The sequence below is a fragment of the Leucoraja erinacea genome, chromosome 35, assembly GCF_028641065.1.
Source record: "Leucoraja erinacea ecotype New England chromosome 35, Leri_hhj_1, whole genome shotgun sequence".
Lineage (NCBI taxonomy): Eukaryota > Metazoa > Chordata > Chondrichthyes > Rajiformes > Rajidae > Leucoraja > Leucoraja erinaceus.
Genome location: NC_073411.1, coordinates 13,452,395 through 13,479,511, shown reverse-complemented (window position 1 = coordinate 13,479,511; position 27,117 = coordinate 13,452,395). Strand labels below are relative to the sequence as shown.

General features: G+C 48.0%; 1 protein-coding gene across 2 annotated transcripts; it reads right to left on the bottom strand.

The window, feature by feature from the left end:
* Positions 1 to 1,591: 1,591 nt before the first annotated feature.
* Positions 1,592 to 27,117, bottom strand: LOC129713374 (uncharacterized). 2 transcript variants are annotated; one of them, XM_055662382.1, is made up of 11 exons: positions 26,978 to 27,117; positions 13,840 to 14,062; positions 12,588 to 12,719; positions 11,579 to 11,696; positions 11,209 to 11,306; positions 10,670 to 10,780; positions 8,487 to 8,534; positions 6,365 to 6,405; positions 4,640 to 5,005; positions 3,758 to 3,806; positions 1,592 to 2,277 (listed from the first exon to the last, which is right to left on the bottom strand). In XM_055662382.1, exons 1-11 carry the CDS (start codon positions 27,008 to 27,010, stop codon positions 1,940 to 1,942), a joined length of 1,557 nt encoding a protein of 518 aa, XP_055518357.1. In that variant the 5' UTR covers positions 27,011 to 27,117; the 3' UTR covers positions 1,592 to 1,939. The 2 variants fall into 2 exon arrangements, with proteins under 2 accessions (XP_055518357.1, XP_055518356.1); XM_055662381.1 differs by lacking the exon at positions 26,978 to 27,117 and having other exon boundaries at positions 13,840 to 14,450.

Here is a 27,117-nt window from a genome sequence, read left to right as displayed (position 1 = left end):
TATTGAGTCTCCTCTCCAAAGGCCATGATCTTTCCCTCCAGCCTCTCAGTTCAGATCAAATATAAAGCGGGTAGAACAAGGGCAAGCCGAGATGCAAGGAGGGCAGTGAGTGTGACCTCACAATGGCACAGGCGGTCTCACAATGGGTGAGGTGGCAGTGGCAGTGGCAGGTATGAGCAAGGCGAAGGCCACACACACAGTAGTAGGGTCCTCAACTCACTGCTCCTACATCCACACGCCACCAATGTTGGCCCAGTGAAGAGTTTAATCCTCACCACGGCAACAACGGAAATTTTAAATCCATGTAACATAAATCAGAATAAAAATCAAGTAGCTGAGAGGGTTCCTAAGTTATAGCAGAATTAGGCCATTCGTCCCATTGAGTCTATCCCACCATTCAATCATGGCTGATCTATCTTTTTACCCCAACCCCATTCTCCTGCCTTCCCCCCATAACCCCCGACACCCGTATTCCTCACGAATTGATCAGTTGGCTAGTTCCCAGAATGGGAATGAAGATGTAAAACTCCACATCCTTCTGCAATGTCCTTTTAGTACAAAATAACCCCATCTTCTGTGGGCGATAAATAAGTGATAAATGCTGGACAATAGGCAGGTCTACACTAAGCGTGAAACATCACCCCATGATGTTTAGAGAGAGCATGGAAACTTTGGCCCACCGAGTCCACACCAGTTCTATGTTATACCACTTTCTCATCCACTCCCTACACACTAGGGGGAATTTACAGAGGGCCGATTAACCGACCAACCTAGAAATGATGTTTGTCAATCATTTGAAGATGGTTTTAACATCTCGTCCAAGTAACGCAACAGCAGGTTAGGCAGCATCTGTAGAGAGAATTTTGCAGTCGATGTTTTTGGGTCGGGCCCAGAACAGGCAGATCCACATTAAAGCTACCTTTACATTCCTATTAAACACACCCACTGCAGTACAGGTTAGATGCAAGATGATGTCACCTCTACATTGCACAGATGCAATTTGCAAATCAAATGGAGACTAAAGCACTGCAATGCCACATTAAAGCACAAGGGGGCAGATGGAACCTGGCCTGTTGAGTAGAGCTGGCAGTGTGATAACCAGTTAAGATTTACGAGGCTTTAGAGATACCAAGAAGCACAGGCTCAGCGATCGCTGAATGGCCTGTCCCACTTTCACGAGTTATTCACAAATTCTCACGAGTTTTCCCCTCGATTCAAATTCGCAGAATGTTCGTAATGAGTCCGTAGGAGGTCGTAGATATATCGTAGCGGCTCGTTATGCTATCAGTATCATGTAGGCTAGCTGTAAATGAAAACACGTTCAAATTAAGGATGATCCTAAAGATTTAATTTTAAATACTTATAAATAATTTAAAACACTTAACATCAATTTTTATATATTAAAACTGTGTGGCTGCCGCCTGGCGTCCTTCCGGCTGCCTTTCTTCCTTTGATTCCTTGCCACGCCGAATCCAGAGGCAGAATCGCCGAGATCTTCTCCATTTCGGTAGAGATTTCACTTTTCTTTCATAGTATCCACTCCTGATTACATTTCTACACATTTTTATTCAAATCCTTCTCCCTTCCCTCCCCCCCCCCCCCCCCCCGCCCCGCTTGAGTTGGAGGACCACATCTCCCGTGGGGGCTACGGGTAGGGAACAGCTGCGTTGGGGGAGCAGAGCCAGCGGGTCTGCACTTGGTCTAGTAGAAATTAAAACTTGCTGATCTGTCATGGAACAACCCCATTTAACAACATGACAGTGGTTACCCAGACTCACTGCTGGTTGTGAAGGGGCCTCCATAACAGTTCAAGTTTCAGTGCCCCAAAAATGTAGGTCCACCACCGAATACATCTTTGTAGGTTACATTGCTTTGGTCAAATTGTATCTTGTTCCTTATGTGCGCACAGGCTAGTGCTGGTGTACGGTGATATCGCTGATCAGGGCGGACTCACAGCTGCGATGGGCCCGTTTCTGCTCTGTAGATCGAAAGTCAAATCTTCATAACTACTGCTCTTTAGATTTTTCTGGATATTGTCGGCAGCATCATTGAGGTCCATGTCCTTCAGTGTGTTGAGCAGGACATTGAGAGAGGCGGCTCGGCCTAATTTCTGCAGCCAGGTGTTGAGCATCTGATAGTGGGCTTCTTCAATGTTCTTGCTATTGTTCGTCTCAGCCATTTCTATCTCGTTGTCAGTCAGGTCAAGTTTTCGCATAAATTGCCTCCACTTTTTAAGAGGTACATTTTTAATAAATAAAGTGAAGCTTTGTCGTAAATCTGAAAGCAGACGAAACAAATCATTATAAAACAGTACACCACAGGAGCAGGCCCTTCGGCCCACAATGTCTGTGCCGAACATGACGCCAAGTTAATCTCCCCCTGCCCGCACGCGATCCATATCCCTATCTAAAAGCCTGTTAAACACCACTGTCGTATCTGCTTCCACCACCATCCCAAGCAGACCACCTTCTGTGCAAACATACTTGGCCTGCACAGCTCCTTTAAATATCTCTCCCCCCTCTGACCATAACGCTGTGCTCTCTCCAGTCTTTGGTGCCCCCACTTTAGCTTTACATTTGGCCTATTTTATTCTGTGACCACTAAGAGAACCTCCACACACCCAGTCAGAGCACACACATTGGACAGGGTTACGGAGAGAGCAAGGAGCTGATCAGGCCACAGTAATGGAGGGACATTGCCATCACCAAGCGGGCGAGCACACACTCACACATATACATCATACGCACGCACACACATATACACACACACACACACACACACACACACATCATACACACGCGCGCACACACATATACACGCACACACACGCGTGCACACATCATACGCACACACATATACGCACACACATATCATACGCGCACACACATATACACGCACACACACACACACAGTAAGGGACAGAGGTTAAATACACTGAAAGCTTTGGCAAAGAGTATATTGTAAAGAACATCTGTATTTCACCTCTGTTTTTGTTTTTTGTCCTTCTACACTCAATTTTTTATTTTATATTTTTGTTACACAAATAAAGTGATGATTATTATCTTAGAGCCCAGGTGAAGTATGTTGCAGGAACATGTAGAGGGGGCACAGCGGTAGAGTGGCTGCCTTACAACACCAGATACACAGGTTCAAACCTAACTACGGGTGCTGTCTGTGTGGAGTTTGCACGTTCTCCCTGTGACCACATGGGTTTTCCCTGGGTGCTCCAGTTTCCTCCCACACTCTAAAGATGTACAGGTTTGTACGTTAATTGACTTCTGTAAATTGTACATTGTCCCTAGTGTGTAGAATAGTGCTAGTGTACAGGGATTGTTGGCCAGTGCGGCCTTGGTGGGTCGAAAGGCCTGTTTCCACACTGTATCTAAATTCTAAAGTATAAATTAAATTTGAATGAATACATTTATTGGCGAAGTATTCACATACAAGGAATTTGCCTTGGTGCTCCGCTCGCTAGTGACAACATGACATACAGTGACAGTTAGGAATGACACATAAAACATTCAACATTAAAATTAAATTAAATTTGAAGACGCACAAGGGACCAGAGTGAAGAAACTGTGATCTCGGAGAAAAATCTTGAAGAGAATTAGAGGTCAACGTAATTGTGGAATCAGAATCAGATTAGAATTTGAGCTCCCAGCTCTTCAGAAATAGACGAGGAACTAGAAAAAGATTTTTCAATTCCAATCCCTGCCACCAAAGCCCAACATTTAAAAGCAATATGTTGGAAAATTACCTTCTATATGCCTGGATTTGTTGTCTGAACAATGATGCTTACTGGTTACCTGTTTTTAAAAAAATAACCAACAGAATGAGCTGTTAAATATCTGTTAAAACACAGGAACATACAGCACAGAAACAGGTCCTTTGGCCTAACTCGTCCACACAGATCACGATGCCCCATCTAAGTTAGTCCCATTTTTCTCGTGTTTGGTCCATATTCCTCAAAGCCTTTGCTGTTCATGTACTTGTCCAAATGTCATTTAAATTCTGTTAAGGTACCTAGCACAACCACCTCCATTTGACAGCTCGTTCCATTCACCCACCAACCCTCTGTGTGAAAAAGGTGCCTCTCTACATTCGTATTCAATCTTTCCCCTCTCACTTTAAACTTATGTCCTCTGGTTGTGATCTGGCTAAAAGACTGTGCATTTACCCTATCTTTGCACCACATGACCTTGTACACCTCTATAAGACCAATAGTACAGGTGACAATGATGAAAGTTCAAATCTTGGGCTATCATTTGCTGGACTAAACAGAGGTCATGTAATAATGATACAACAATAGACTTCTGATCCACTAATTATAACCCCCGTGTCTCTAAAGCACCAGGGACTGCTAGAAACTCAAATAAAGCAAATATTGACTGTAAATTAATTTTATGGCAAAGCTTGCGGGTTTTGTGCGGGTGGTGGTTAACCAGTTGTAAGCCCCGGTGAGGGTCTTGGATCGGCGTTGCCCGCGGGGACGAGGCGCCATCTGCCCGGCGGGGTTACCAGGCTAAACCCCCCCCCCCCCCCCCCCAGTAAATTTGCCATCTCTTCAACACACCATGGAGTGAGGCGAGGCCATAAAAGGCAATGTCTTAAGGAGGAAGTATTTACAATGTGATCTTACCGTGTCTGTGTCAGAAACTGAAGGCGTAATTCCAGCAGAACATCTCGCGTTGCTAGCTCCGCCCGTCTCGTTGCCCGTGGCTCCACAGTTACGCAGCGAGGGAGTGTTGAGAACACAATCAAGATCTCTGGAGCTACTCAGTCCATTTTGTTCTATCAAAGAGTTATCCCCTTGGTCTAATGGCAGGTCAACAATCCTGCTGTGACACGGGCTCTGGTCACACGCTCCACCTCGGTCTTCAGGTGATGCTTCAGGCTTATTCACAAGTAAAGTCATCTCCTCAGAATTGTCATTGACCGCATTGTGGCCAGAAGTGTCCACAGAAGTTCCTCCTCTTTCACTTGTGCCCAAGTGATTATCATTTACCTGGAAGAGATGGTGGATCTCAGGCCTGTATCACTTGCTGATGTACACCGAGGGTTTAGGACAGGTCAGGGTAAGGTCATAAGTGATTGGAGCAGAATTAGGCCATTCGGCCCATCAAGTCTACTCCACCATCCAATCATGGCTGATCTATCTCTCCCTCCTAACCCCAACCGTGCCTGTTTTCCGGAGCTCCTGCAGCAACAGCTGCGTCCGCTGGACTGGAGGGCGGCAGCTTCGACCACCCTGGGCCGCGGAGCTTGAACCGGCCCGTTCACGGAGCTCGGTGAGCCGCGGGACTGACTTACCATCGCCCGGTGGGGTATCGCCTCAGCGCAGAGGGAGAAGAGGAGGGAAGAGACAGTAACCCTAAGATTTTTGCCTCCATCACAGTGAGGAGGTGCCTGGTGAACTCACTGTGGTGGATGTTAATTTGTGTTTATTGTGTGTTTTGTTGTTTATTATTACATGTATGGCAGCAGGCAACGACATTTTGTTCAGATCGAAAGGTCTGAATGACAAATAAAGGATCTAAGTCTAAGTCTAAGTCTCCTGCCTTCTTTCCATAAACCCTGACACCCGTACTAATCAAGAATCTATCTATCTCTGTCTTACAAATATCCACTGACTTGGCCTCCACAGTATTCTGTGTCAAAGAATTCCACAGATTCACCACCCTCTGAATGAAGACATTTCTCCTAGTCTTCTTCCTAAAAGAATGTCCTTTAATTCTGAGGCTATGACCTCTAGTTCTAGACTCTCCCACTAGTGGAAACACCCTCTCCACATCGACTATCTAAGCCTTTCACTATTCTGTAAGTTTCATTGAGGTCCCCCCCTCATTCTTCTAAACTCCAATGAGTACAGGCCCAGTGCCGACTAACACTCACCATAGGTTAACCTAACTCATTCCTGGGTCGAGGTTGGAAACAAGCCCTTCGGCCCACCTGCCAGCGATGCCTGTACACCAATACTATCAGCAGGCACAATGATTACAACTTTGCCAAAGCCAATTAACCTACAAACCTGCGCGTCTTTGGAGTGTGGGAGAAAACCAGAACCCCTGGAGAAAACCCACATGATCACAGGGAGAGTGTACAAATTCTGTTCAGACGGCACCCATAGTCAGGACCGAACCCCGGTCTCTGGGGATGTGAGGCAGCAACTCTACACCTACACTAACAATGCTTGGTAACCAGACTATGGGTTGCCAAACCAAAGTATAGAAACAAGCGGTTGCAGATGCTGGTTTATACTAAAGGACACAGAGTGCTGGAGTAACTCAGCGGGTCAGGCGGCATCTCTGGAGAGAAGGAATGGGCAACGGTTCGGGTCGAGACACTTCTTCCACCGTGTACTTACCAACGCTAGGTCTGCTCCCTGCGCCGGTTCATTCTCAGGATCTGCAAAATAGAATGGTGATATTACCACAGCAGCACAAGATTATAAAGAACATGCACTGTAGATCCAACAAGCGCAGCAGTCCTTGTCCATTGTTAGTCACTACACTAACAGCACGATGGCCCAGCGGTAGAGTTGCTGTCTTACAGCACCGGAGACCCGGGTTCGATACCGACTATGGGTGCTGTCTATGCGGAGTTTGTACGCTCTCCTCGTGACCCGCATGGGTTTTCTCCGAGATCTTCGATTTCCTCCCACACTCCAAAGACGTGCAGGTTTGTAGATTAATTGGCGTTGGTGTATGTGTAAACTGTCCCTAGTATGTGTAGGATCGAGTTAGTGTGCAGGGATCGCTAGTCGGCACGGACTCGGTGGGCTGAAGGGCCTGTTTCCACGCAGTAACTCTAAACTAAACTACACCCGAAACGTTGCCTATTTCCTTCGCTCCTTACTGTCCCCTCCCCTTCCTCAGTCCCCCTGCTGTCTCCTCCCATCCCCCAGCCTTCGGGCTCCTCCTCCTTTTCCCTTTCTTGTCCCCACCCACCCCCACCCCCGATCAGTCTGCAGAAGGGTAGTTGCCTATTTCGGCCCATAGATCGACCCGCTGAGTTTCTCCAGCTTTCTTGTGTAACCTACATTTACAATAGTTTGTTCCCAGACTCAGTATCAACCTGAAACATTCACGATTTCCCTCCCCACAAATAATGCCTAACCTGCTGAGTATTTCCTGCATATTCTTGTTTAATTACATCAGAGGCAACATTCCCCGGTCCGAGAACCTTTATCAGAACTGGGAGGGAGACAAGAGGAACTCGGTAGGCTGCCGGAAGGGTCTGATGGCACAAAACCATGGTGACCACGGGGAGGGAAGTAGCTGTAAACAGTCACCTGGTCAATGAGTGAACGGGAGCCATTTTAAGGCAAGGACAGAGACAAAAGAACAAAAGAATGCGAGTTGTGCAATGCAGAGCAGAAGGACAAGCCAGGCAGGTTTAGCCTGAGCACATCACAAACATGCACAACAATCCAAGCCAATATCACAGGCGTATCCGACCGACCAAAATATCACCTGTTTGTTCCCCCCCCTACATGCTGCCTGACCCGCTGAGTTCCTCCAGCACTCTGTGGGTTTTGGTGACGATACCAGCACCTGCAGTTCCTCCTGCCTCACCAATGGGCAAGTAAATTTGAGCTACCCCAGTTTCTAGAATTCAATGTGGTCCCGTGGAACTGTAGTTGTTGGATTAACATAAAAGACCGTGTGCTGGACTAACCTGCTGAGTTACTCCAGTGTTTTGTAGAATTCAGGGTGGAGTTCTAGTTTCTTAGTTTTAGTTTTTACAGATGCAGCGCTGAAAAAGGCCCTTTGGCCCATCGAGTCTGCACCGACCACTGACCAGCACACTGATCCTACACACACAAGGGACAATTTACATACAAACCCAAGCCCATTCACCGACAAACCTGTACGTCTTTGGAGTGTGGGAGGAAACCGAAGATCTCGGAGAAAACCCATGTGGTCGCAGGGAGAATGAACAGACAGCACCCGTAGTGGGGATCGAACCCGGGTCTCCGGCACTGCAAGCGTTGTACCTCTACTGCTGCGCCTCCGTGGATGCCCAAAGGCCTAATGTGAACCAATGTTTTGCCATGCGCCACATATGGAGACCTCAGAACAGTAAATTGACCAGCAGTTCACTTTAGTTTAGAGATACAGCACAGAAACAGGCCCTTCGGCCCCACCGAGTCCATGCTGACCATCGATCACCCATTCACACAAGTTATGTCTTATTCCAGTTTCTCATCCACTCCCCCACACACGGGGGAGGGGGGCAAATTTACAGAGGGACAATTAACCTACAAACCTGCACGTCTCTGGGATGTGGGAGGAAACCGGAGCACCCGGAGGGAACCCATGTGACCACCGGGAGAACATGCAAACTCCATATAGACAGCACCCGAGGTCAGATTGAACCCGGGTCTCTGGTGCTGCATTATTTGAATAAACTCGTGTGGGGGGAAGCCTGGGACTGCCTAGAGTCCCACAGCACACCTGCTTTCTCATCACCCTTCCTTCCCTCACCTGAAGAATCCCTTTCGCTCCAGTGTCCACATATCTTGCCGTAGATACCTGCGGAAAATAATGGAAAGGCTTTGTTGAAACAAGCTGGTTGCTTGACATCGAGCCACCCAGCAACTCTGGCCCTCCTGCACAGCACATTGCCAGTTGTGTGGGCATGACAGGCCTCACAATATCACCGTGTACACCACCAGGACACTACAGGATCACCAAAATGCCCCCAGGGGGGAGTGCTAGCATGGACGATTGGGCCAAAGGGCCTGTTTTGTTGCTGTGTGACTTTGACTCTAAATTAGTTGAGTTTATTGTCACATGTACCAAGGTACAGTGAAAAGCTTTTGTTGCGTGCTATCCAGTCAGCAGAAAGACAATACATGATTACAATCCAGCCATTTACAGCGTTATAGATACATGATTAAGGGAATGACGTTTAGTGCAAAGTAAAGCCAGCAAAGTCCAATCAAGGATAGTCCGAGGGTCCCCGATGAGGTAGATAGTAGTTCTGCACTGCTCTCCGGTAGTGTTTATGTTAGTGGGCTGAAGGGCCTACTCTTGCTCTGTACTGTTCTGTGTTTGATGTTAAAAACTTGAAAACCCATCCCATCAGATTCAGAGTTAGCTTCTTCCCCGCTGTTTTGACACGATTGAACAGTTCTCCCATAAGCTAGGGTGTAGTCTCCATCTTCCAACCAACCTCATTGTGGACCTTGCACTTTAGTTAAAACTGCACTTCCCCTTAACTGTAACCCTATAACTCTGCAAAACCATATTCTGCACGCTGGCACGGCGGTAGTGCTGCATAACGACGACAGAGACCCGTGTTCGATCCTGTCTAAGGGTGCTGTCTGTACAGAATTTGCACGCTTTCCCTGTGACCGCATGTGTTTTCTCCGGGTGCTCTGGTTTCCTCCCACACTCCAAAGACGTGCAGTTTTGTAGGTTAATTGGCTTTGGTAAATTGTCCCTAGTGTGTGTGGGATAGAACTGGGATATGGTGATTGTTGGTCGGCACAAACTCAGTGGGCCGAAGGGCCTGTTTCCACGCTGTATCGCTGAACTAAACTCTGGGATTTTTCTCTTTGTACTGTCCGTTGTACTTGTGAATAGCTCGATTATATTCACGCCCAGTAACGTGGAGACCCATACGTATGATCTCAGTATAATCTATTCCTCCACTCTTCCACCAACGTATGATTGTGATTATGTACAGTAAGACTTTTACCGAGCTCTATGTAAAAGGAATTCCACTGTACCGAGGTCCATGTGACAAAGTCCCACAGTACCATTGGCACGAGGCTGGGACCAGTGGCCGGGCCAGTAGCGAAGATGTTCACAAGCCGGAGATAGACACAAATTGCTGGAGTAACTCAGCGGGACAGGCAGCATCTCTGAAGAGAAGGAACAGGTGTCGAAAAACATCACCCATCCCTTCTCTCCAGAGATGCTGCCTGTCCCACTGAGTTACTCCAGCATTTTGTGTCTACCTTCAATGTAAACCTGCTTCTGCGATTCCTTCCTACACATTCAGAGGACTGCAGCTGTCCATTGTTTGAAGTTTAGAGGGGGGCCAGTGAGCGTTTGACAGCACTGGGCCTCTACTCGTTGGAGTTTAGAAGCTCGAGGGAGGACCTCATTGAAACTTACAGAATAATGATAGAATGGATGTGGAAAGGATGTTTCCACTGGTGGGAGAGTCTCGGACCAGAAGTCACAGCCTCGGAATTAAAGGGCGCTCTTTTAGAAAGGAGGTGAGGAGGAACTTTAGTCAGACGGTAGTTAATCTGTGGAACTCATTGGCACAGACGGCTGTGGAGGCCAAGTCAGTGGACATTTATAAGGCAGAGATAGACAAGTTCTTGATTAGAACGGGTATCAAGAGTTATGGGGTGAAGGCAGGAAAATGGGATTAGGAGGCAGAGATCAGCCATGATTGAATGGCAGAGTGGACTTGATGGGCTGAATGGCCTAATTCTGCTCCTATAATTTGTGAACGTGAATCAGGAGCCGGGGGAGCGTGAAGATGGTGCGTGGGGAGCTGGGGTGCAGCCTGTGGGAGCGCCGCAGAACTGTGCTATCACATGCTCAGGGCTGGGGCCGGGGGGTGGGGGGGGGAGTCCGCGCTGCCCCCTGACAGGGGTGCGGAGTGAGCGGGCTGAGGAGGTTCGTCCCTTATTTCAGATACCTACCACTCTGCTGGAGCTGCGGATACTTCTTCCAAAAGTAACGCACAGCGAGAATGAGACCGAGAAGGAGAGCCAGAAAGAGAGATGGCACGATCACACCAGCTAGCATTCCCCCTGAAAGCATAACACACACAGCTTAGTAACACTCTTATATACAGGTATATAAAATCATGAGGGAATAGATCCGGTAGATGCACAAAATCTCTTGCCCATAGTAGGGGAATCGAGGACCAGAGGACGTCGGTTTAAGGTGAAGGGGAAAAGATTTAATAGGATTTTAAGGGGTAACCTTTTCACACACAGGATGGTGGGTGTACGGAACAAGCTGCCAGAGGAGGTAGGTGAGGCTGGGACTATCCCAATGTTTAAGAAACAGACATGGATAGGACAGGTTTGGAGGGATATGGATCAAGTGCAGGCAGGTGGGACTAGTGTAGCTGGGACATGTTGTCCAGTGTGGCCTGTTTCCACTCTGCATAACTCTATAACACAATGCTGCAACGTCACAGCCACATTCAGACACACATCGACAAGGCACTCACCGCTCATCTGAGGTGAATCTTTGCCAAGGATCTTCTTTTGACACACTGTGTTCGACGTGGGTGTACAGTTGGTCTGCACAATCTCACCATCTGGGCAGCTGCAACAGCATTAAAAGAATCTTTAGGTTCAAGTTTATTATTGTCACGTGTGCCGAGGTACAGCATAAAGATTTTGTTGCATGCTAACCAGTCAGCGGAAAGACAATACATGATTACAGTCGACCATTTACAACATAGAAATACATTATAAGGGAATAACATTTAGTGCAAGGTAAACAGCCAACCCACTGCAGACCAAAGATTATTTGAGACAAATAGTACACGTGGAAATCCCCAAGTGTGAGCCACAGGGCAGCTGGGCCGGACTCACCGCGATGTACATCGGCGACACATCTCACAGACCCGGTTGTCTGTGCAAAAGTACCGCCCTGCTTGGCACTGGCACACCGCATTCTTCTTCACATTGCAAGCCGAAACCTGCTCCTGATCTGTGGAGACACACACTGTCAGTCACTGGCACGCCACAGGCAGCACTAACCAAAGCCTTGTCCCTGACCCACCCCCTCCTCCCCACTCCTGTCCGGCAGAAGGTACAGGAGCTTAAAACCCCGCACCACCAGACTCAGGAACAGCTTCTTCCCCTCTGTTATCGGGCTTTTGAATGGTCCTTCCATAAGCTAGGGTACTGTCCGATTCACCTCTACCCCATTGTGGACATTGGATTTTGTCTGTGGAACTGATGCGCTACAATGCTGAGAACTATATTCTGCACTGTGTATCTTCCCCTTTGCTCCACCTGTTGTACTGGAGTTTGGCTGGATTGTGTTTATGTGTGGCATTATCCGATCTGATTGGATAGCTTGTAAATCAAAGCTTTTCACTGTACCTCGGTACACGTGACAATAATAAACCTGGGCCAATACAGAGAGATGCTCGCGCCGCTGTTACAGTGCTTGCCCCAGAGGCAGGGAACAGACCTTTCAATGCCCCCCCCCCCCCCCCCACAGTGCGGCCTTCCCTCACCCCCACCCCCCCTCCCCCCGCCCCCTCCCTCACCCCCACCCCCCCACAGTGCGGCACTCGTTTACCCCCCCACCCCCCCTCCCCCCCAGTGCCCCCCAGTGTGGCCCTCGTTCACCCCCACCACCCCCACAGTGCAGCCCTCCCTCACCCCCACAGATTCAGATTCAGCTTTAATTGTTATTGTCAGTGTACAGTACAGAGACAACGAAATGCAGTTCGCATCTCCCTGGAAGAGCGACATAGAATCTGACAATAACTACATCTATTTATGTATTTAGTGCAGCCCTCCCCCAGTAGCACCCCCTCAAGAGACAACCACTACCAAGCAGAACCCGACTTTAACCCACGCTGCTTACCATCGCGACAAACCGTGCAAGGCATGCACTTGTTCAGTCCGTTTTCATACTTGGTGTAAGCCTCTCCCTTCACGCACGGTTCACACTTTGCCCTCTCTTGATCTTTGCGACAGTGCTCAGTGACGTGGGTTCCTGTGAAGACAGGGCGGGGTGAGGACCATGTCTCTAAAGTCAGACGCAAATCCCAAAGCTGACAAGCCAGTGGTGGACAGAAGCTGATAGACCCCCGCGTTATCAGAACGTTGCCTGGATTACAGGGCATTAGCTGCAGGGAGAGAGTGGACACACTTGGAGATTGGAACGCTGGAGGTTGCGGGGAGATCCGATAGAGGTTTATAAAATGATGAGAGGTATAGATAGGGTAGACAGTCAGAACCTTGTACCATGGATGGAAATATCAAATACTACAGGCCATAGCTTAAAGGTCAGAGGGACAGAGTTCAAAGCAGATGTGTGGGACAAGTTATTTTTACACACGGGGGTGGGTGCCTTGTACTGTATGGCCGGCATGATTGAAATCATGCATTCTCTTTCCGCTGACTGGTTAGCATAGAAACTGAAAAATAGGAAGGTAGATTAAAAATGCTGGAGAAAGTCAGCGGGAGAGGCAGGTTCTATGGAGCGAAGGAAATAGGGGATGTTTTAGGTCGAGACCATTCTTCAGACCCACCCCCTTAAGTTCCTTCTTAAACAGAAAAATAGGTGCAGGAGTAGGCCATTTGGGCCAGCACAGCCATTCAAGCCTGATCATCTAAAATCAGTACCCTGTTCCTGCTTTTTCCCCATATCCCTTGATTCCTTTAGCCCTAAGAGCTATATCTAACTCCTTCTGTGGCAGAGAATTCCACAGATTCACAACTCTCTGGGTGAAAAAAGCTTTAGACTGTATTTTGGTCATCATCATCGGTGGCCACTCGAAACGAGTATGACTATGCTCTCATGGAGGACACCTGTGCGTGACCTTATTTAACGTGGGGAGACTGGTGCACAGACAGCCACCACATGGTCCTTGACAGATCTGGGTCAGGATCCAGTGGCATGGAGTCCTAGACGACCGGAGACCCTTTCCTGCTGCAGCCTTCATCCGCCTTCCCAGCCCTTGTGACGCTCCACTAAGGTCAGCCATCGTCCTCCACCTGTTCCACCGTTGAGGTCTTGGTACAGGTGACAATAATAAACTAAACTAGATGGGGCATTGTGGATGGCATGGTTGCATTGGGCCAAAGGGCCTGTGTCCGAGATGATTACCTACCTGCTGGACAGTTTCTGCAGCACAGGTCACTCCTCACCCTGTAGTATTCCTCGGTTTTACAGCGGTTACGCCTGCCGTGGTGCAACATGTCTCCCAGTCGGCCGCCCTGGATCGGAGGTCGTACCCAGCTCTCTCTGCCACTAGCCGGGTACACCGCCGAGCTGTTGACCGGGAGTCCATCGGTGGTGCGGGCCGCAAGCAGACACAGCCCCACAACAAGAAGCTGGACGGAACAACAGTGTGTCAGAGCATGACTGAATCCCACACAACACCTACTAACTTCACTGCATTCAAACTGTTTCACAGGAGACAGATTCATCAGCGTTTAAGCCGCATCGAAACATACAGCACGGAAACAGGCCCTTCGGCCCACCACGCCATGCTGGCAAGATGCCCATCTAAGCTAGTTCCATTTGCCCGCATTTCACCTATATCCCTCTATACCGATCCTATACCTTCCCCCCCCCCCCCCCCCCCCCCCCCCCCCCCCTTTGCACATCACCAATCCTTTCCACTCGTCATTTTAATTTCATGTTTCATGCATCTTGTGTTTTATAACTGTTGGCAGATCAATTTCCCTCTTAGTCTTTGGATAAATAAAGTTCTATTGTATCGTGTATTCATGTATCTGTCTTTTAAATGTCAAAATGTCTTTTAAATTTAGTTTAGTTTAAAGATACAGCGCAGACAGAGGCCCTTCAGCCCACCGGGTCCGCGCTGCCCACACACTAACACTATCCTACACCCACTGGGGACAATTTTTACACTTGTTACAATTCCAGCTTATGTCGCCAGGTCATGTGATGCAGGGCAGTATTAGTGGTTTTATGGGCCTAGAACTTTCTAAAGGGGTTTTCCTCACACCACATGGCCCGACAACATTCCCAGAATTCCGGGAATAATCAAGCATTCTGTCCAGCTCCACAGTAACTCGCTTCCTAATGGAAAAGGGTGCGGCATTTCCCAGACGAGATTGGACAGGTTCCAGAGGATATAACGGCAGCCTGAGATGGCCGAACACAGTCTTCATTGGTATCCACCCATCACTTGTGCAGGAAGGATCTGCAGATGCTGGTTTAAACTGAGTATGAAGAAGGGCCTCGATCCAAAACGTCACCCTTCTTTCCAGAGATGCTGCCTGTCCCGCTGAGTTACTCCAGCATTTTGTACTCCAGCTTTGTCCTGCCTTCCTCTCTTCCAGATTCCCCCCCGCCCCCCCTCCTCTACCCCATTCTGTCCCTAATCCAAAACAGGGCCCCATCCGTTTACTCCAGAGGTGCTGCCTGAACTGCCGCTGAGTTACTACAACATGCCTTTTTCTGGTTCAGGAGAGTTGCACAACACACGCGCACACACACACACACACGCACACGCACAAACCCACGTGCACAAACACACACGCGCACACACATACGTGCACACATACACACGCACAAACACACGCCCACATTGCACACACGCACCTGCACAAACATGCACACGTACACACAAACACACACATGCACACACATAAACGCACACACGTGCACAAACACGCGCGCACACACACATTTGCACAAACACGCGCGCACATTTGTACAAACACACGCACGTGCACACACACGCAGTTTCCTCACACAATCCAAAGATACCCGGCGACTACATTGTGTTTGGTACGTTTCCCATTAGACGGGGCCAGAATGAATCTATCAAAGATGAAGCGGGCATGCAGGAATACGATAATGAAGGGGGTCTGTTTGTCCGCTTGGTCCTCAGGGATGGAATGGAAAAACCTCATGCAAATTCAACGGATGTCAGTGAAGGAAAAAGGTCATGTGTCAATCACACCGACTTCCAGCGAATTAAACTAATTTTAAAACTCCAGTCATGTTTCTCAATGCAATTGTACCATCATTGCATCATCTTGCCCAGCGATTAAGAACTGTGCTCCTGTGTCAGTCCCTGGGGGTTAGGCCACTACTTGGACCATCCCCCTCGGCTACTGAGGGACAGGGGCATTGGTCTGCCACGGGGTTTCCCCAGGTCCCTCTCGGGTGCCTACGTGCTCTCGCTGTGTGATTAGAGACTACCGTTTGAACCTGCCTGGCGTCTGGCCTTTGCCGGACCTCGTCCAGGCCGCTACACAGCAGATTTACACGTGAAGCAATGCGATTAGTTCAATGAGACGTCGCCCTGCGTTGGCAGCCATGTGGAGCAAAGGACAGCATGGTTGCTGCAAGGGAACTACAAGAGGTGGGCTCCAGACACCGGGACCACCTCTGGAAAAACCACAGCCCCTCCACACCACACGTCCAACATCACCAAAGACTTCATAGAATAAAAAGGAACTGCAGATGCCGGGCTTTACCAAAAATAGACACCAAGTGGAGTAACTTTGCGGGTTAGGCAGCATCTCTGGAGAGGATGGATAGGTAATGGGTCGGGTCGGGACCCTTCTTCAGACCGATTGTAAGGGGTGCGAATTGGAAACCGGTGGAAATTTCTCACCCAATGTTGGCAGCCCTGGGGTACTGTCTGTTTCACCTCTACCCCATTGTGGACATTGGACTTTGTCTGTGGGGCTGGTGCACTACAATGCTGAGAACTACTTTCTGCATTCTGTATCTTCCCCTTTGCTCTAACTGTTGTACTCGAGCTTGGCTTGATTGTATCTGCAGTATGTATGGCGTTTCTGACCTGTTTGGATGGCATGTAAACAAAGCTTTTCACTGTACCTCAGTACACGTAACATTAATAAACCTAAACCTAATTGGGCTGAAAACTCCTCTTTGGAACAATCATTATGAAGAAGGGTCCTGACCTGAAACGTCACCTATCCATGTTCTCCACAGATGCTGCCTGACCTGCTGAGTTACTCCAGCACTCTGTGAAACGTCACCTATCCATGTTCTCCACAGATGCTGCCTGACCCGCTGAGTTATGGTGCAGCAGCATCTATGGAGCGAAGGAAATAGGCAACTTTTCGGGCCGAAATCCTTCTGGAAATAGGCAACGTTTCGGGCCGAAATCCTTCTGGAAATAGGCAACGTTTCGGGCCGAAACCCGGAAGGGTTTCGGCCCGAAACGTTGCCTATTTCCTTAGCTCCATAGATGCTGCTGTACCCGCTGAGTTACTCCAGCACTCTGTGAAACGTCACCTATCCATGTTCTCCACAGATGCTGCCTGACCCGCTGAGTTACTCCAGCACTCTGTGTTTCCCTTTATACTTAGTGGTTTCCCGGAAATTTATTATAACACGGCATAACATCTAAAACTAGTGAATAAGGGAGAATATGCAAAATACCACCCTCGGGCAGGAGGCCAATTAGATGGTGGAGTAATCTGATCAAGGCAGAGGAACCCATTCAGATTTACACGCAAAAACACTTTGCTCCATAGATGCTGCTGCACCCGCTGAGTTTCTCCAGCATTTTTGTGTACCAGGCAAAAACACATTGTCTGTTTATCAATAGTTATTTCTGGGATCTTGCTGTGTAAACAATGTCTACTTTCCAACAGAGTCACAATGCACAGAAACAGGCCCTTCGGCCCAAACTAGTCCTTGCCAGCCAAGATACTCCAAAATTTGCCCACGTTTGGTCCATATCCCACAAGACCATTCCACCACGCACCTGGCCCAGTGTGTCAAATGCTATTGTTGTACCTGCCTCAACTACCTCCTGTGCCAGCTCGTTCCCTACACCCACCACCCTCAGTGTGGAAAGGTTGCCCCTCGGCTTCATATTAAATCTTCCCCCTCTCAACTTAAACCCGTGTCCTCCGATTCTTGATTCCCCTCCCATGTGTGACAGTTGAGAACAGGCCCTTCGGCCCACCGAGACAGCACCGACCCTCACACTGACACACACTAGGGACAATTTACACTTGCACCAAGACAATTAACCTACAAAACCCGTACGTCTTTGGAGTGTGGGAGGAAACCGAAGATCTCGGAGAAAACCCACGCAGGTCACGGGGAGAACGTGCAAACTCCGTACAGACAGCACCCGTAGTGGGGATTGTTTTAAATATCTGGGAGTCCGCATCTCTGAGGATATGACATGGTCATCACACGCCTCAGCACTGGTGAGTAAGGCAAGGCAGCGCCTTTACCACCTCAGGCAATTGAGGAAATTCAGAGTGTCTCCGAGGATCCTACAGTGCTTCTACGCAGCGGCGGTGGAAAGCATCTTGTCCGGGAACATTACCATCTGGTTCGGGGATTGCTCTGCCAAGGACAAGAAGGCTCTGCAGAGAGTAGTGCGTTCGGCCGAACGCACTATGGGAACTTCACTTACCCCCCTGCAGGAACTATACAACAGGAGGTGCAACTCCAGAGCAAACAAAATCATGAGAGACCTCTTCCACCCCTGCAACGGACTGTTCCAGCTGCTACGGTCAGGCAAACGCCTCCGTTGCCATGCAGTGAGAACGGAGAGGTTGAGAAGGAGTTTCTTCCCAGAGGCAATTCGGACGGTAAACGCCTTTCTCACCAGGGACTAACTCTACAGAACGTTTTTCCTTCTATTATTTATTATGTAAAAGAATATGTGTGTTATGATTGTGTTTATGATTTGTTTGGTTGTTTTGTTGTTTGTCTTTTGCACAAAAGTCCGCGAGCATTGCCACTTTCATTTCACTGCACATCTCGTATGTGTATGTGACAAATAAACTTGACTTGACTTGACTTGATTGAACCCGGGTCTCTGGCGCTGTGAGGCAGCAACTCTACCCGCTGCACCACCGTGCCAGCCTAAAGCAGAGTTGTGGAATGAGGTGAGGTTGCCACCAGCCTCAGTAAAGGGTGGGGCAGCCAGTTGCTTTTGTACTTAGTCACCACATTCCTGTGCCACTCTCGGCATTAAGATGCAAAGTCCAAATCGCAGTTGAGTAGCTTCCTTCTTAGATAATTGCCTGCAGGAAATTGTTAAAAAGAAATCTCCATAGGAGGGCGGGCATGTAATTGCAAGGGGAGGGTGGGGTGGTCAAGTGTGCAGGAGGCAGTGACGCAGGTGTGACCATCCACACACACACACAACATAGAACAGCAGAGCAACAGGTCCTTCAGCCCCACAATGTTCGTGCTGATCATGAAGCCAAGTTAAACTGATCTCATCTGCCTGTACATGTTCTATACCCCTCCACGCTTATATCTGCCTCCACCACCCTCTGTGTAAACATCGACCCAACACATATCTCCTTTCCCCCTCTCACCTTATAGCTGTGCCCTCTACTGTTGCACATTTCCACCCTGGGGAAAATGACTGACTGTCTACCCCGTCTATGACTCTCATCATTTAAATATACCTCCATCAGGCCTCCCCTTCACCTCCAGCATTGCGGGGAGAATACAGGAGTTGGTGTTCTGACACTTGGGGTTTCGGGGGGGAACAGGCGAGTGATAAATAACTGGACGTCGGCTCCATGTAGCGCTAGTCCGACACGTTTGGGTTGGTGGGGAATAAAGAGGCTGCAGATGCTACAATCCGGAGTTCAAGACAGAAGTCTGGAAGAATCGTGCAGGGCAAGCGCGTCTGTGGAGGTAATGTGTTTGTATGTCGATGTTTAGAGCAGAGGTCCCACACTGGGATTGCTGGCACCCGTCATAGGAGTCCGAACATTTTCAACATGTTAAAAATCCAGCGGCGATCAGAAAAAGTTACGACTCTTCGGGCCACTACTCACGACCATGGTCGACACGCGACGCCTGTATGGTGGTGAGTAGTCTCCCAAAGAGTCGTACCTTTTACGGCCCACCGACTCTGCGCTGACCAGCTATCCCCGCACACTAACACTATCCCACACACACTAGGGACAGTTTACACTTATACCCAGCCAATGAACCTACAAACCTGCACCTCTTTGGAGTGTGGGAGGAAACCGAAGGCTTCAGAGAAAACCTACGCAGGTCACGGGGAGAAGGTAATAACTGCGTACAGACAGCGCCCGTAGTCGGGATCGAACACGGGTTTCCGGCACTGCAAGCGCTGTAAGGCAGCAACTCTACCGCTGCGCCACCGTGCTGCCCGATAGGAGTAGGCTCCTCCTGCTGCTGTAGGAGTAGAGATTCAAGAGTGTGGAACGATAGTAGATCTGCTTCTGTGGCTGGCACACAACCAGTGGCCTGGGTGGTGGGAACAGGGGAACAAGGATGAACACGTGTAACATCGGGACGCTACAGACCACAGTGAGGGTGGGCGGAGGGGGCAGGCCAGGGTCAAACCTCCACAAGGGAACTCAATGGACCCTTTGATCAAATGGAAATGAAGTCTATGTGTGGCTTCATTCTTTCCCTGCAAAGCAGAGTTTTGTTTAATTTTTACAAAAAGCTACAGAATACTGGAGTAACTCAATGGGTCAGGCAGCATCTCTGGCGAACATGGATAGGAGGCATTTTGGTTCGGGCTATTTAATTCAGTTTAGTTTAGAGATACAGCACGGAAACAGGCCCTTCGGCCCACGCCGACCAGCGATCCCTGGTTCATACTAGTTCGACTATGCTATCCCACTTTCTCATCCACTCCCTGAATTTACAGTTGGCCAATTAACCCACAAGTCTTTGGAATTCTTTGTTGGAAGATGCTGGAAAAGTCGAAGGTGGACAAAAATGCTGGAGAAACTCAGCGGATGAGGCAGCATCCACGGAGCGAAGGCATCGGGTCGAAACGTCACCCATTTCCTTCGCTCCATAGATGCTGCCTCACCCGCTGAGTTTCTCCAGCATTTTTATCTACCTTCATCTTTGCAATTCGGTTGGAATTTTTCTGACCTCAATCAAGGCATCCTCAAAAGAATTTAGAAATGTTTGCAGATTGTAAACAGATTAATTAGTCACAGACGTCAGCACATCGAGCATGGGACACTAAATGTTGGCGACCCCACTTCAGAGCCTGTATGGTCGTGAGTAGTCGCCCAAAGAGTCGTGCCTTTTTCTGGTTGCCGCTGGATTTTCAACATATTGAAATTTACCGGCAACCTGCTGCAACTATGACGGCAAGTAGCCGGAAAAAAACAGGTAAGTGGGACAGGTCCTTAAAGAATCATCCTAAGAGGAGCATTAGAATCACCGAACTCAGTTTTAATCAACGATCTGCACAACACCATCATCTGAGATCATCACAAGAAACAAGAAGCACCCAGATTCCTGGAACATGACTCATTATACGTCATTGTTGGAGCTCTGGTTTGAACCAAACGCACCTCCTCCAGGCATCAAATACACTAAATGCCCCATCACAAACCATCCATATCAAACATGTTGGAAACCCTACAGCTTGAAGAAATGAGATTCCTCCTAACAGACAAACTAGACCAATTCCTAAGAATTTGGTCTCCATTTGTCGACTTCTTACAAGCATATGGTGCAACACAAACTTAGAAGTGATCCGTTTCAGGACTGGGTGAATGGTGGTCAGGAACAACAAATATCTATCTCCCCTTATTCTTCTGCTCCCTACCTCTACTTCTTTTCTCTTTATTCTCTTTCCTTTCTCATTTTCTTTTTCTCACTTTCTGATATCACACACACTTCGCTATTTCTTTTCTATTCGCTTTTTATCTGCTTTTTATTGTTAAAAAAAAAAAATTTAAATAAGAAGCTGTACATGCACTGTAACATGTCAATATATACTAGGTATCTATGGTACCATATTATTGTACTTACTTCTAATTAAAAAATTTTTTTTTTAATTTAAAAATCATCCATATACACAGTCAGTCCCTGTTGTCAGAGGGTGGTGAATCTGTGGATTTCATTGCCGCAGACAGCTGTGGAGGCCAAGGCAGTGGATATTTTTAAGGCAGAGATAGATAGATTCTTGGTTAGTACGGGTGTCAGGGGTTTATGTGGAGAAGGCAGGAGAATGGGGTAGAGAGGGAGGGATAGACCAGCCTTGATTGAATGGTAGAGTAGACTTGATGGGCTGAATGGCCTAATTCTGCTCCTTGAATGTACGAATGTGGATAGGACAGGTTTGGAGGGATATGGACCAAATGGTGGAACGTAGCACTAGTGCAGCTGGGACATTTTGGCCGGTGTGGGCAAGTTGGGTCTAAGGGCCTGTTTCGATGACTCTAACGTGTCTGTCACCATTCAGTGATTAATCAAGTCAATGGCTTCCAACAAGTACAATGGTTGGTGCACAGTTTTACCACATTACATAGGGTGGCACGGCGGTAGAGTTGCTACCTCACAGCACCCGAGTCCCAGGTTCAATCCTGACTACGGGTGCTGTCTGTATGGAGTTTGTACGATCTTCCTGTGACCTCGTGGGTTTTCTCCGAGTGCTCTGATTTCCTCCCACACCCCAAAAACGTACATGTTTGTTGGTTAATTGGCTTCTGTTGAAATTGTCCCTATATGGACAAGATAGTGCTGGTGATTGCTGCTCTGTATCTCTAAACTAATCCCCCACAAACTATCTACATTCACTTTTTGTCGCCATTCAGTAATTAATCAAGTAAATCACATCCAACAACAAGAAGAATTAGTGCACACTTTTACCATGTTACACGTGACTACAGCCTTGGGCCTGTCCCACTTAAAGACGATTTTTCTGGGCGACTACTGCAAAATCTTCAACATGTTGAAAGATTTTCGGCGACAGTGGCGACAATTTTTGCTGTTGTAGGTGAATTCCATTAAAACTGGTCCCTGGCAGTCGCCCAAGTGGGTCCACAACACTATAAAAGCCCAAAGGTTGCTGGAGTAACTCAGCGGGTCAAGCAGCATCTCTGAACATAGAAAATAGGTGTAGGAGGAGGCCATTCGGCCCTTTGAGCCAGCACCGCCATTCATTGTGATCATGGCTGATCGTCCCCTATCAATAACTCTCTCTTAAATCCATCCAGTGATTTGGCCTCCACTGTCCTCTGTGGCAGGGAATTCCACAAATTCACAACTCTCTGGGTGAAAAAGTTTTTTCTCACCTCGGTCTTAAATGGCCTCCCCTTTATTCTAAGACAGTGGCCCCTGGTTCTGGACACACCTAACATTGGGAACATTTTTCCTGCATCTAGCTTGTCCAGTCCTTTTATAATTTAATATGTTTCTATAAGAACCCCCCTCATCCTTCTAAACTCCAGTGAATACAAGCCTAAATATGGTAGGTGACGTTTCTGGTCAGGACCCTCCAGACTTTTTTTTTGTAAACCAGTGTCTGAAGTTCCTGGTGTCTACAGCAGTGCAACACATGATGTCACATGAGGCAAATCACTAGTACTGATTTCAATAGTAATCTGCGTTCTGAATTCGCTTTGTGGCTAGTTATCAACAATGCGAGTCAGACAATTGTGGGTTTAAAATACCCGAGAACCTTGAGAAGATTAACGGTATGAATATCCAGTGGTCGAATGTTTCAGAGTAATGCTGTCTCTCGCACACACACACACGTCTGTTTCCTGTTGCTGTTTATCGCACAGGCTCCCTGCACCAACCCCCTCAGGCTGTGACACAAGGAATGCCGATGCATGTTTATCAAAAAACCCATAAACTGTTGGACTAACTCCAAGATAGACACATGCAGCGTATCTGGGGGAAAGGAATTGGTGTCGCGTCGAAACCCATCCTCAGACTTTTTTTTTGTAATATGGCTAATTCCAAATTGGAGATACTCTGGAGACACAAAGTGTTGGAGTGGGACAGGCAGCATCACTGGAGGACAGATGATGTTTCCGGTCAATGCCCTGCCACAGACTTCAAGTCAAGCCAAGTTTATTTGTCACATACACATACGAGACGTGCAGTGAAATGAAAAATAAAAAGACTTGGATAGCTTTCTCAGCAACGCCGGAGTGATTTGATAGAATTTTGTCAACTAATGAGCCGCACAGATGGGGTAGACAGCCAGAATCTTTCCCCCCCAGGGTAGAAATATCAAATACCCGAGGGCACAGCTTTCAGGTGAGAGGGGCAAGGTTTAAAGGAGATATGCAGATATTTTTTCCCCCCACACAAGAGGGAGGTGGGTGCCTGGAACACATTGCCAGGGATGATGGTGGAGGCAGATACGATAGTGGCATTTAAGATACTGGAGAGGCGCATGGATATGCCGGATATAGACTTGGCTTATACTCACTAGAATTTAGGAGATTGATGGGGGATCTTATAGAAACTTACAAAATTCTTAATGGGTTGGACAGGCTAGATGCAGGAAGATTGTTCCCGATGTTGGGGAAGTCCAGGACAAGGGGTCACAGTTTAAGGATAAGGGGGAAATCCTTTAAGACCGAGATGAGAAAAACATTTTTCACACAGAGAGTGGTGAATCTCTGGAACTTTCTGCCACAGAGGGTAGTTGAGGCCACAGTTCATTGGCTATATTTAAGAGGGGGTTAGATGTGGCCCTTGTGGTTAAAGGGATCAGTGGGTATGGAGAGAAAGCAGGTATGGGATACTGAGTTGGATGATCAGCCATGATCATATTGAATGGCGGTGCAGGCTCGAAGGGCCGAATGGCCTACTCCTGCACCTATTTTCTATGTTTCTATGTATATGCAGGGAATTGAAGGGATGTGCAGGCAGATAAGACTTCCTGTGCTGTATGTTCCATGTTTACGTAATGCAACGGGTCAGGCAGCAACTCTAGAAGATGGAGAGGTGATGACACCCAGGTCTCGTTGTACCTCCCCTTTCCCCAACTTGACGCCATTCAGATAATAATCTGCCTTCCTGTTCTCGTCACCAAAGGTGATAACCTCACATTTATCCACATTATACTGCAATCTGCCCACTCACCCAACCTATCTATCCAAGTCAGCGGGTGCAGCAGCATCTATGGAGCGAAGGAAATAAGCAACGTTTCAGGCCAAAACCCTTCTTCAGACTGAAGGAAATAGGCAACGTTTCGGGCTGAAACCCTTCTGGGTTTCGGCCCGAAACGTTGCCCATTTCCTTCGCTCCATAGATGCTGCTGCACCCGCTGAGTTTCTCCAGCATTTTTGTATACCTTCGATTTTCCAGCATCTGCAGTTCCTTCTTAAACACACTATCTATCCAAGTCACCCTGCAGCCTCATAGCATTCTCATTGCATCTCACACTGCCACTCAGCTTTGTGTCATCCACAAACTTGAAGATGTTACTTTAACTTTTAATTCTCCTTGTCTAAATCACTAATGGATGTTATAAATAACTGGGTTCCCAGCACTGAGCCTTGCGGCACCCCACTAGTCACTGCATGACATTCTGAAAAGGTCCCGTTAATTCCTACTCTTTGCTTCCTGTCTGCCAATCTATCCCATGTCAATACCCTACCACCAAGTCAAGTCAAGTCAATTTGTCACATACACATACGAGATGTGCAGTGAAATGAAAGTGGCAATGCTCGCGGACTTTTGTGCAAAAGACAAACAACAAAACGAATACCATGTGCTCAAGTTTTGCACACTAATCTCTTGTGTGGGAACTTGTCAACTTGTGACCTGGGTGTAGAGTGGCCCATGTGTTCTGGTCAATGGTAAGTGAATAAGTTTATTGGCCAAGTATTCACATGCAAGGAATTTGCCTTGGTGCCCTGCCCGCAAGTGACAACATGACATACAGTGACAATTAAAAAAAATATACATAAAACAAGTGGCGGGCCTGGAGAGGAAGTGGCAATATCTGCTGATTATTTCCACAAGGTACTTGCTCTGGTGATCACTCATACCACACACAACATTACTAGTTGCATTTCCGCTTTGCAACAACGCCCACTGTTATTATATAATTAATACACTACACAATTGCACAATATCATCACTCAATTATTATTGTTTAAACCAAATGATTCATTCAATAGCTAGGTTTAAATAATTGGAGGTTGAGTTCGCTGTTCAAAATGCACCCGGACCACAAAGTGCTTTAGATTATTTTACAAAAACAAAACGTGTTCAGCAATCTATCCCCCTTCATCGCGCAAACCACAAATCAGAATTTACATTTTTGCAATATTTTACTCTCAGTTTTTATTTGTGGGCAGTAAGGTATCATTATGTCAATTAAATGTTACATAGAAACATAGAAAATAGGTGCAGGAGTAGGCCATTCAGCCCTTCGAGCCTGCACCGCCATTTGATATGATCATGGCTGATCATCCAACTCAGTATCCCATCCCTGCCTTCTCTCCATACCCCCTGATCCCTTTAGCCACAAGGGCCACATCCAACTCCCTCTTAAATATAGTCAATGAACTGTGGCCTCAACTACCTTCTGTGGCAGAGAATTCCACAGATTCACCACTCTCTGTGTAAAAAAATGATTTCCTCATCTCGGTCCTAAAAGTCTTCCCTCTTATCCTTAAACTGTGAGCCCTTGTTCTGGACTTCCCCAACGTCGGGAATAATCTTCCTGTCCAACCCCTTAAGAATTTTGTAAGTTTCTATAAGATCCCCCCTCAATCTTCTGTTAAGTTACGTTTCCCACCACCAATATACTCAAATGTTGGGAGCAACTATCAATAATATAAAAACTGAACAAATAAATCTTCTCAGGTACACAAAAAAGCTGGAGAAACTCAGCGGGTGCAGCAGCATCTATGTGGAGCGAAGGAAATAGGCAACGTTTCGGCCCGAAACGTTACCTATTTCCTTCCTGAAGGGTTTCGGCCCGAATCGTTGCCTATTTCCTTCGCTCCACATAGATGCTGCTGCACCCGCTGAGTTTCTCCAGCACTTTTGTCTACCTTCGATTTTCCAGCATCTACAGTTCCTTCTTAAACAAACAAATCTTCTAATTCATTCATTAACTGAGCACAATTCGGGAGGTGGAGGGGAGTGGGGGGGGGAGAAAGAGTGGGGTGGGGGGTAGAGTTGGGGGGGCGGGGGGGGTAAGAGGGGGGGGGGGGGGAGAAGAGTGGGGGGGGGGGGGGGGGGGGTGGTGGAGAGGCAAGAGTAGGGGGGGCAGTTGAGATGGGATGGGGGGGGGGGGGGGCTCGGGAGAGGAAGGTCCGCGTTAAGATGGGGGGGGTGGGGGGTTCCCGGAGGGCGGGCAGTGAGTGAATGGGCGATGATGCAATTGGCGGCGCTGCTGAAGGAAAAAAACAACAAAAGCTCAGAGGAGACGGTGGGAGGATTCGGTGTTGCTACTTCCCCGGGGGGAAGAGAGGGGAAGGGAGAGGGAGAGGGGATAGAATTAGAGAGGAGGTGGGGGGGAGAGACCGGGAGCCGCGGGCGGGACTGACCGGGAATTCCATGCGCTCCGTGATCATGTTCATCACCAGTACGGAAACTTTCTCCAACTACAGTTAAAGTTGTCTTCAACTTTCTCAGCGGCTCCAGCCCCAGAGGGAGGGGGGTGAGGGGGTAGACTCAGCAAAACTGG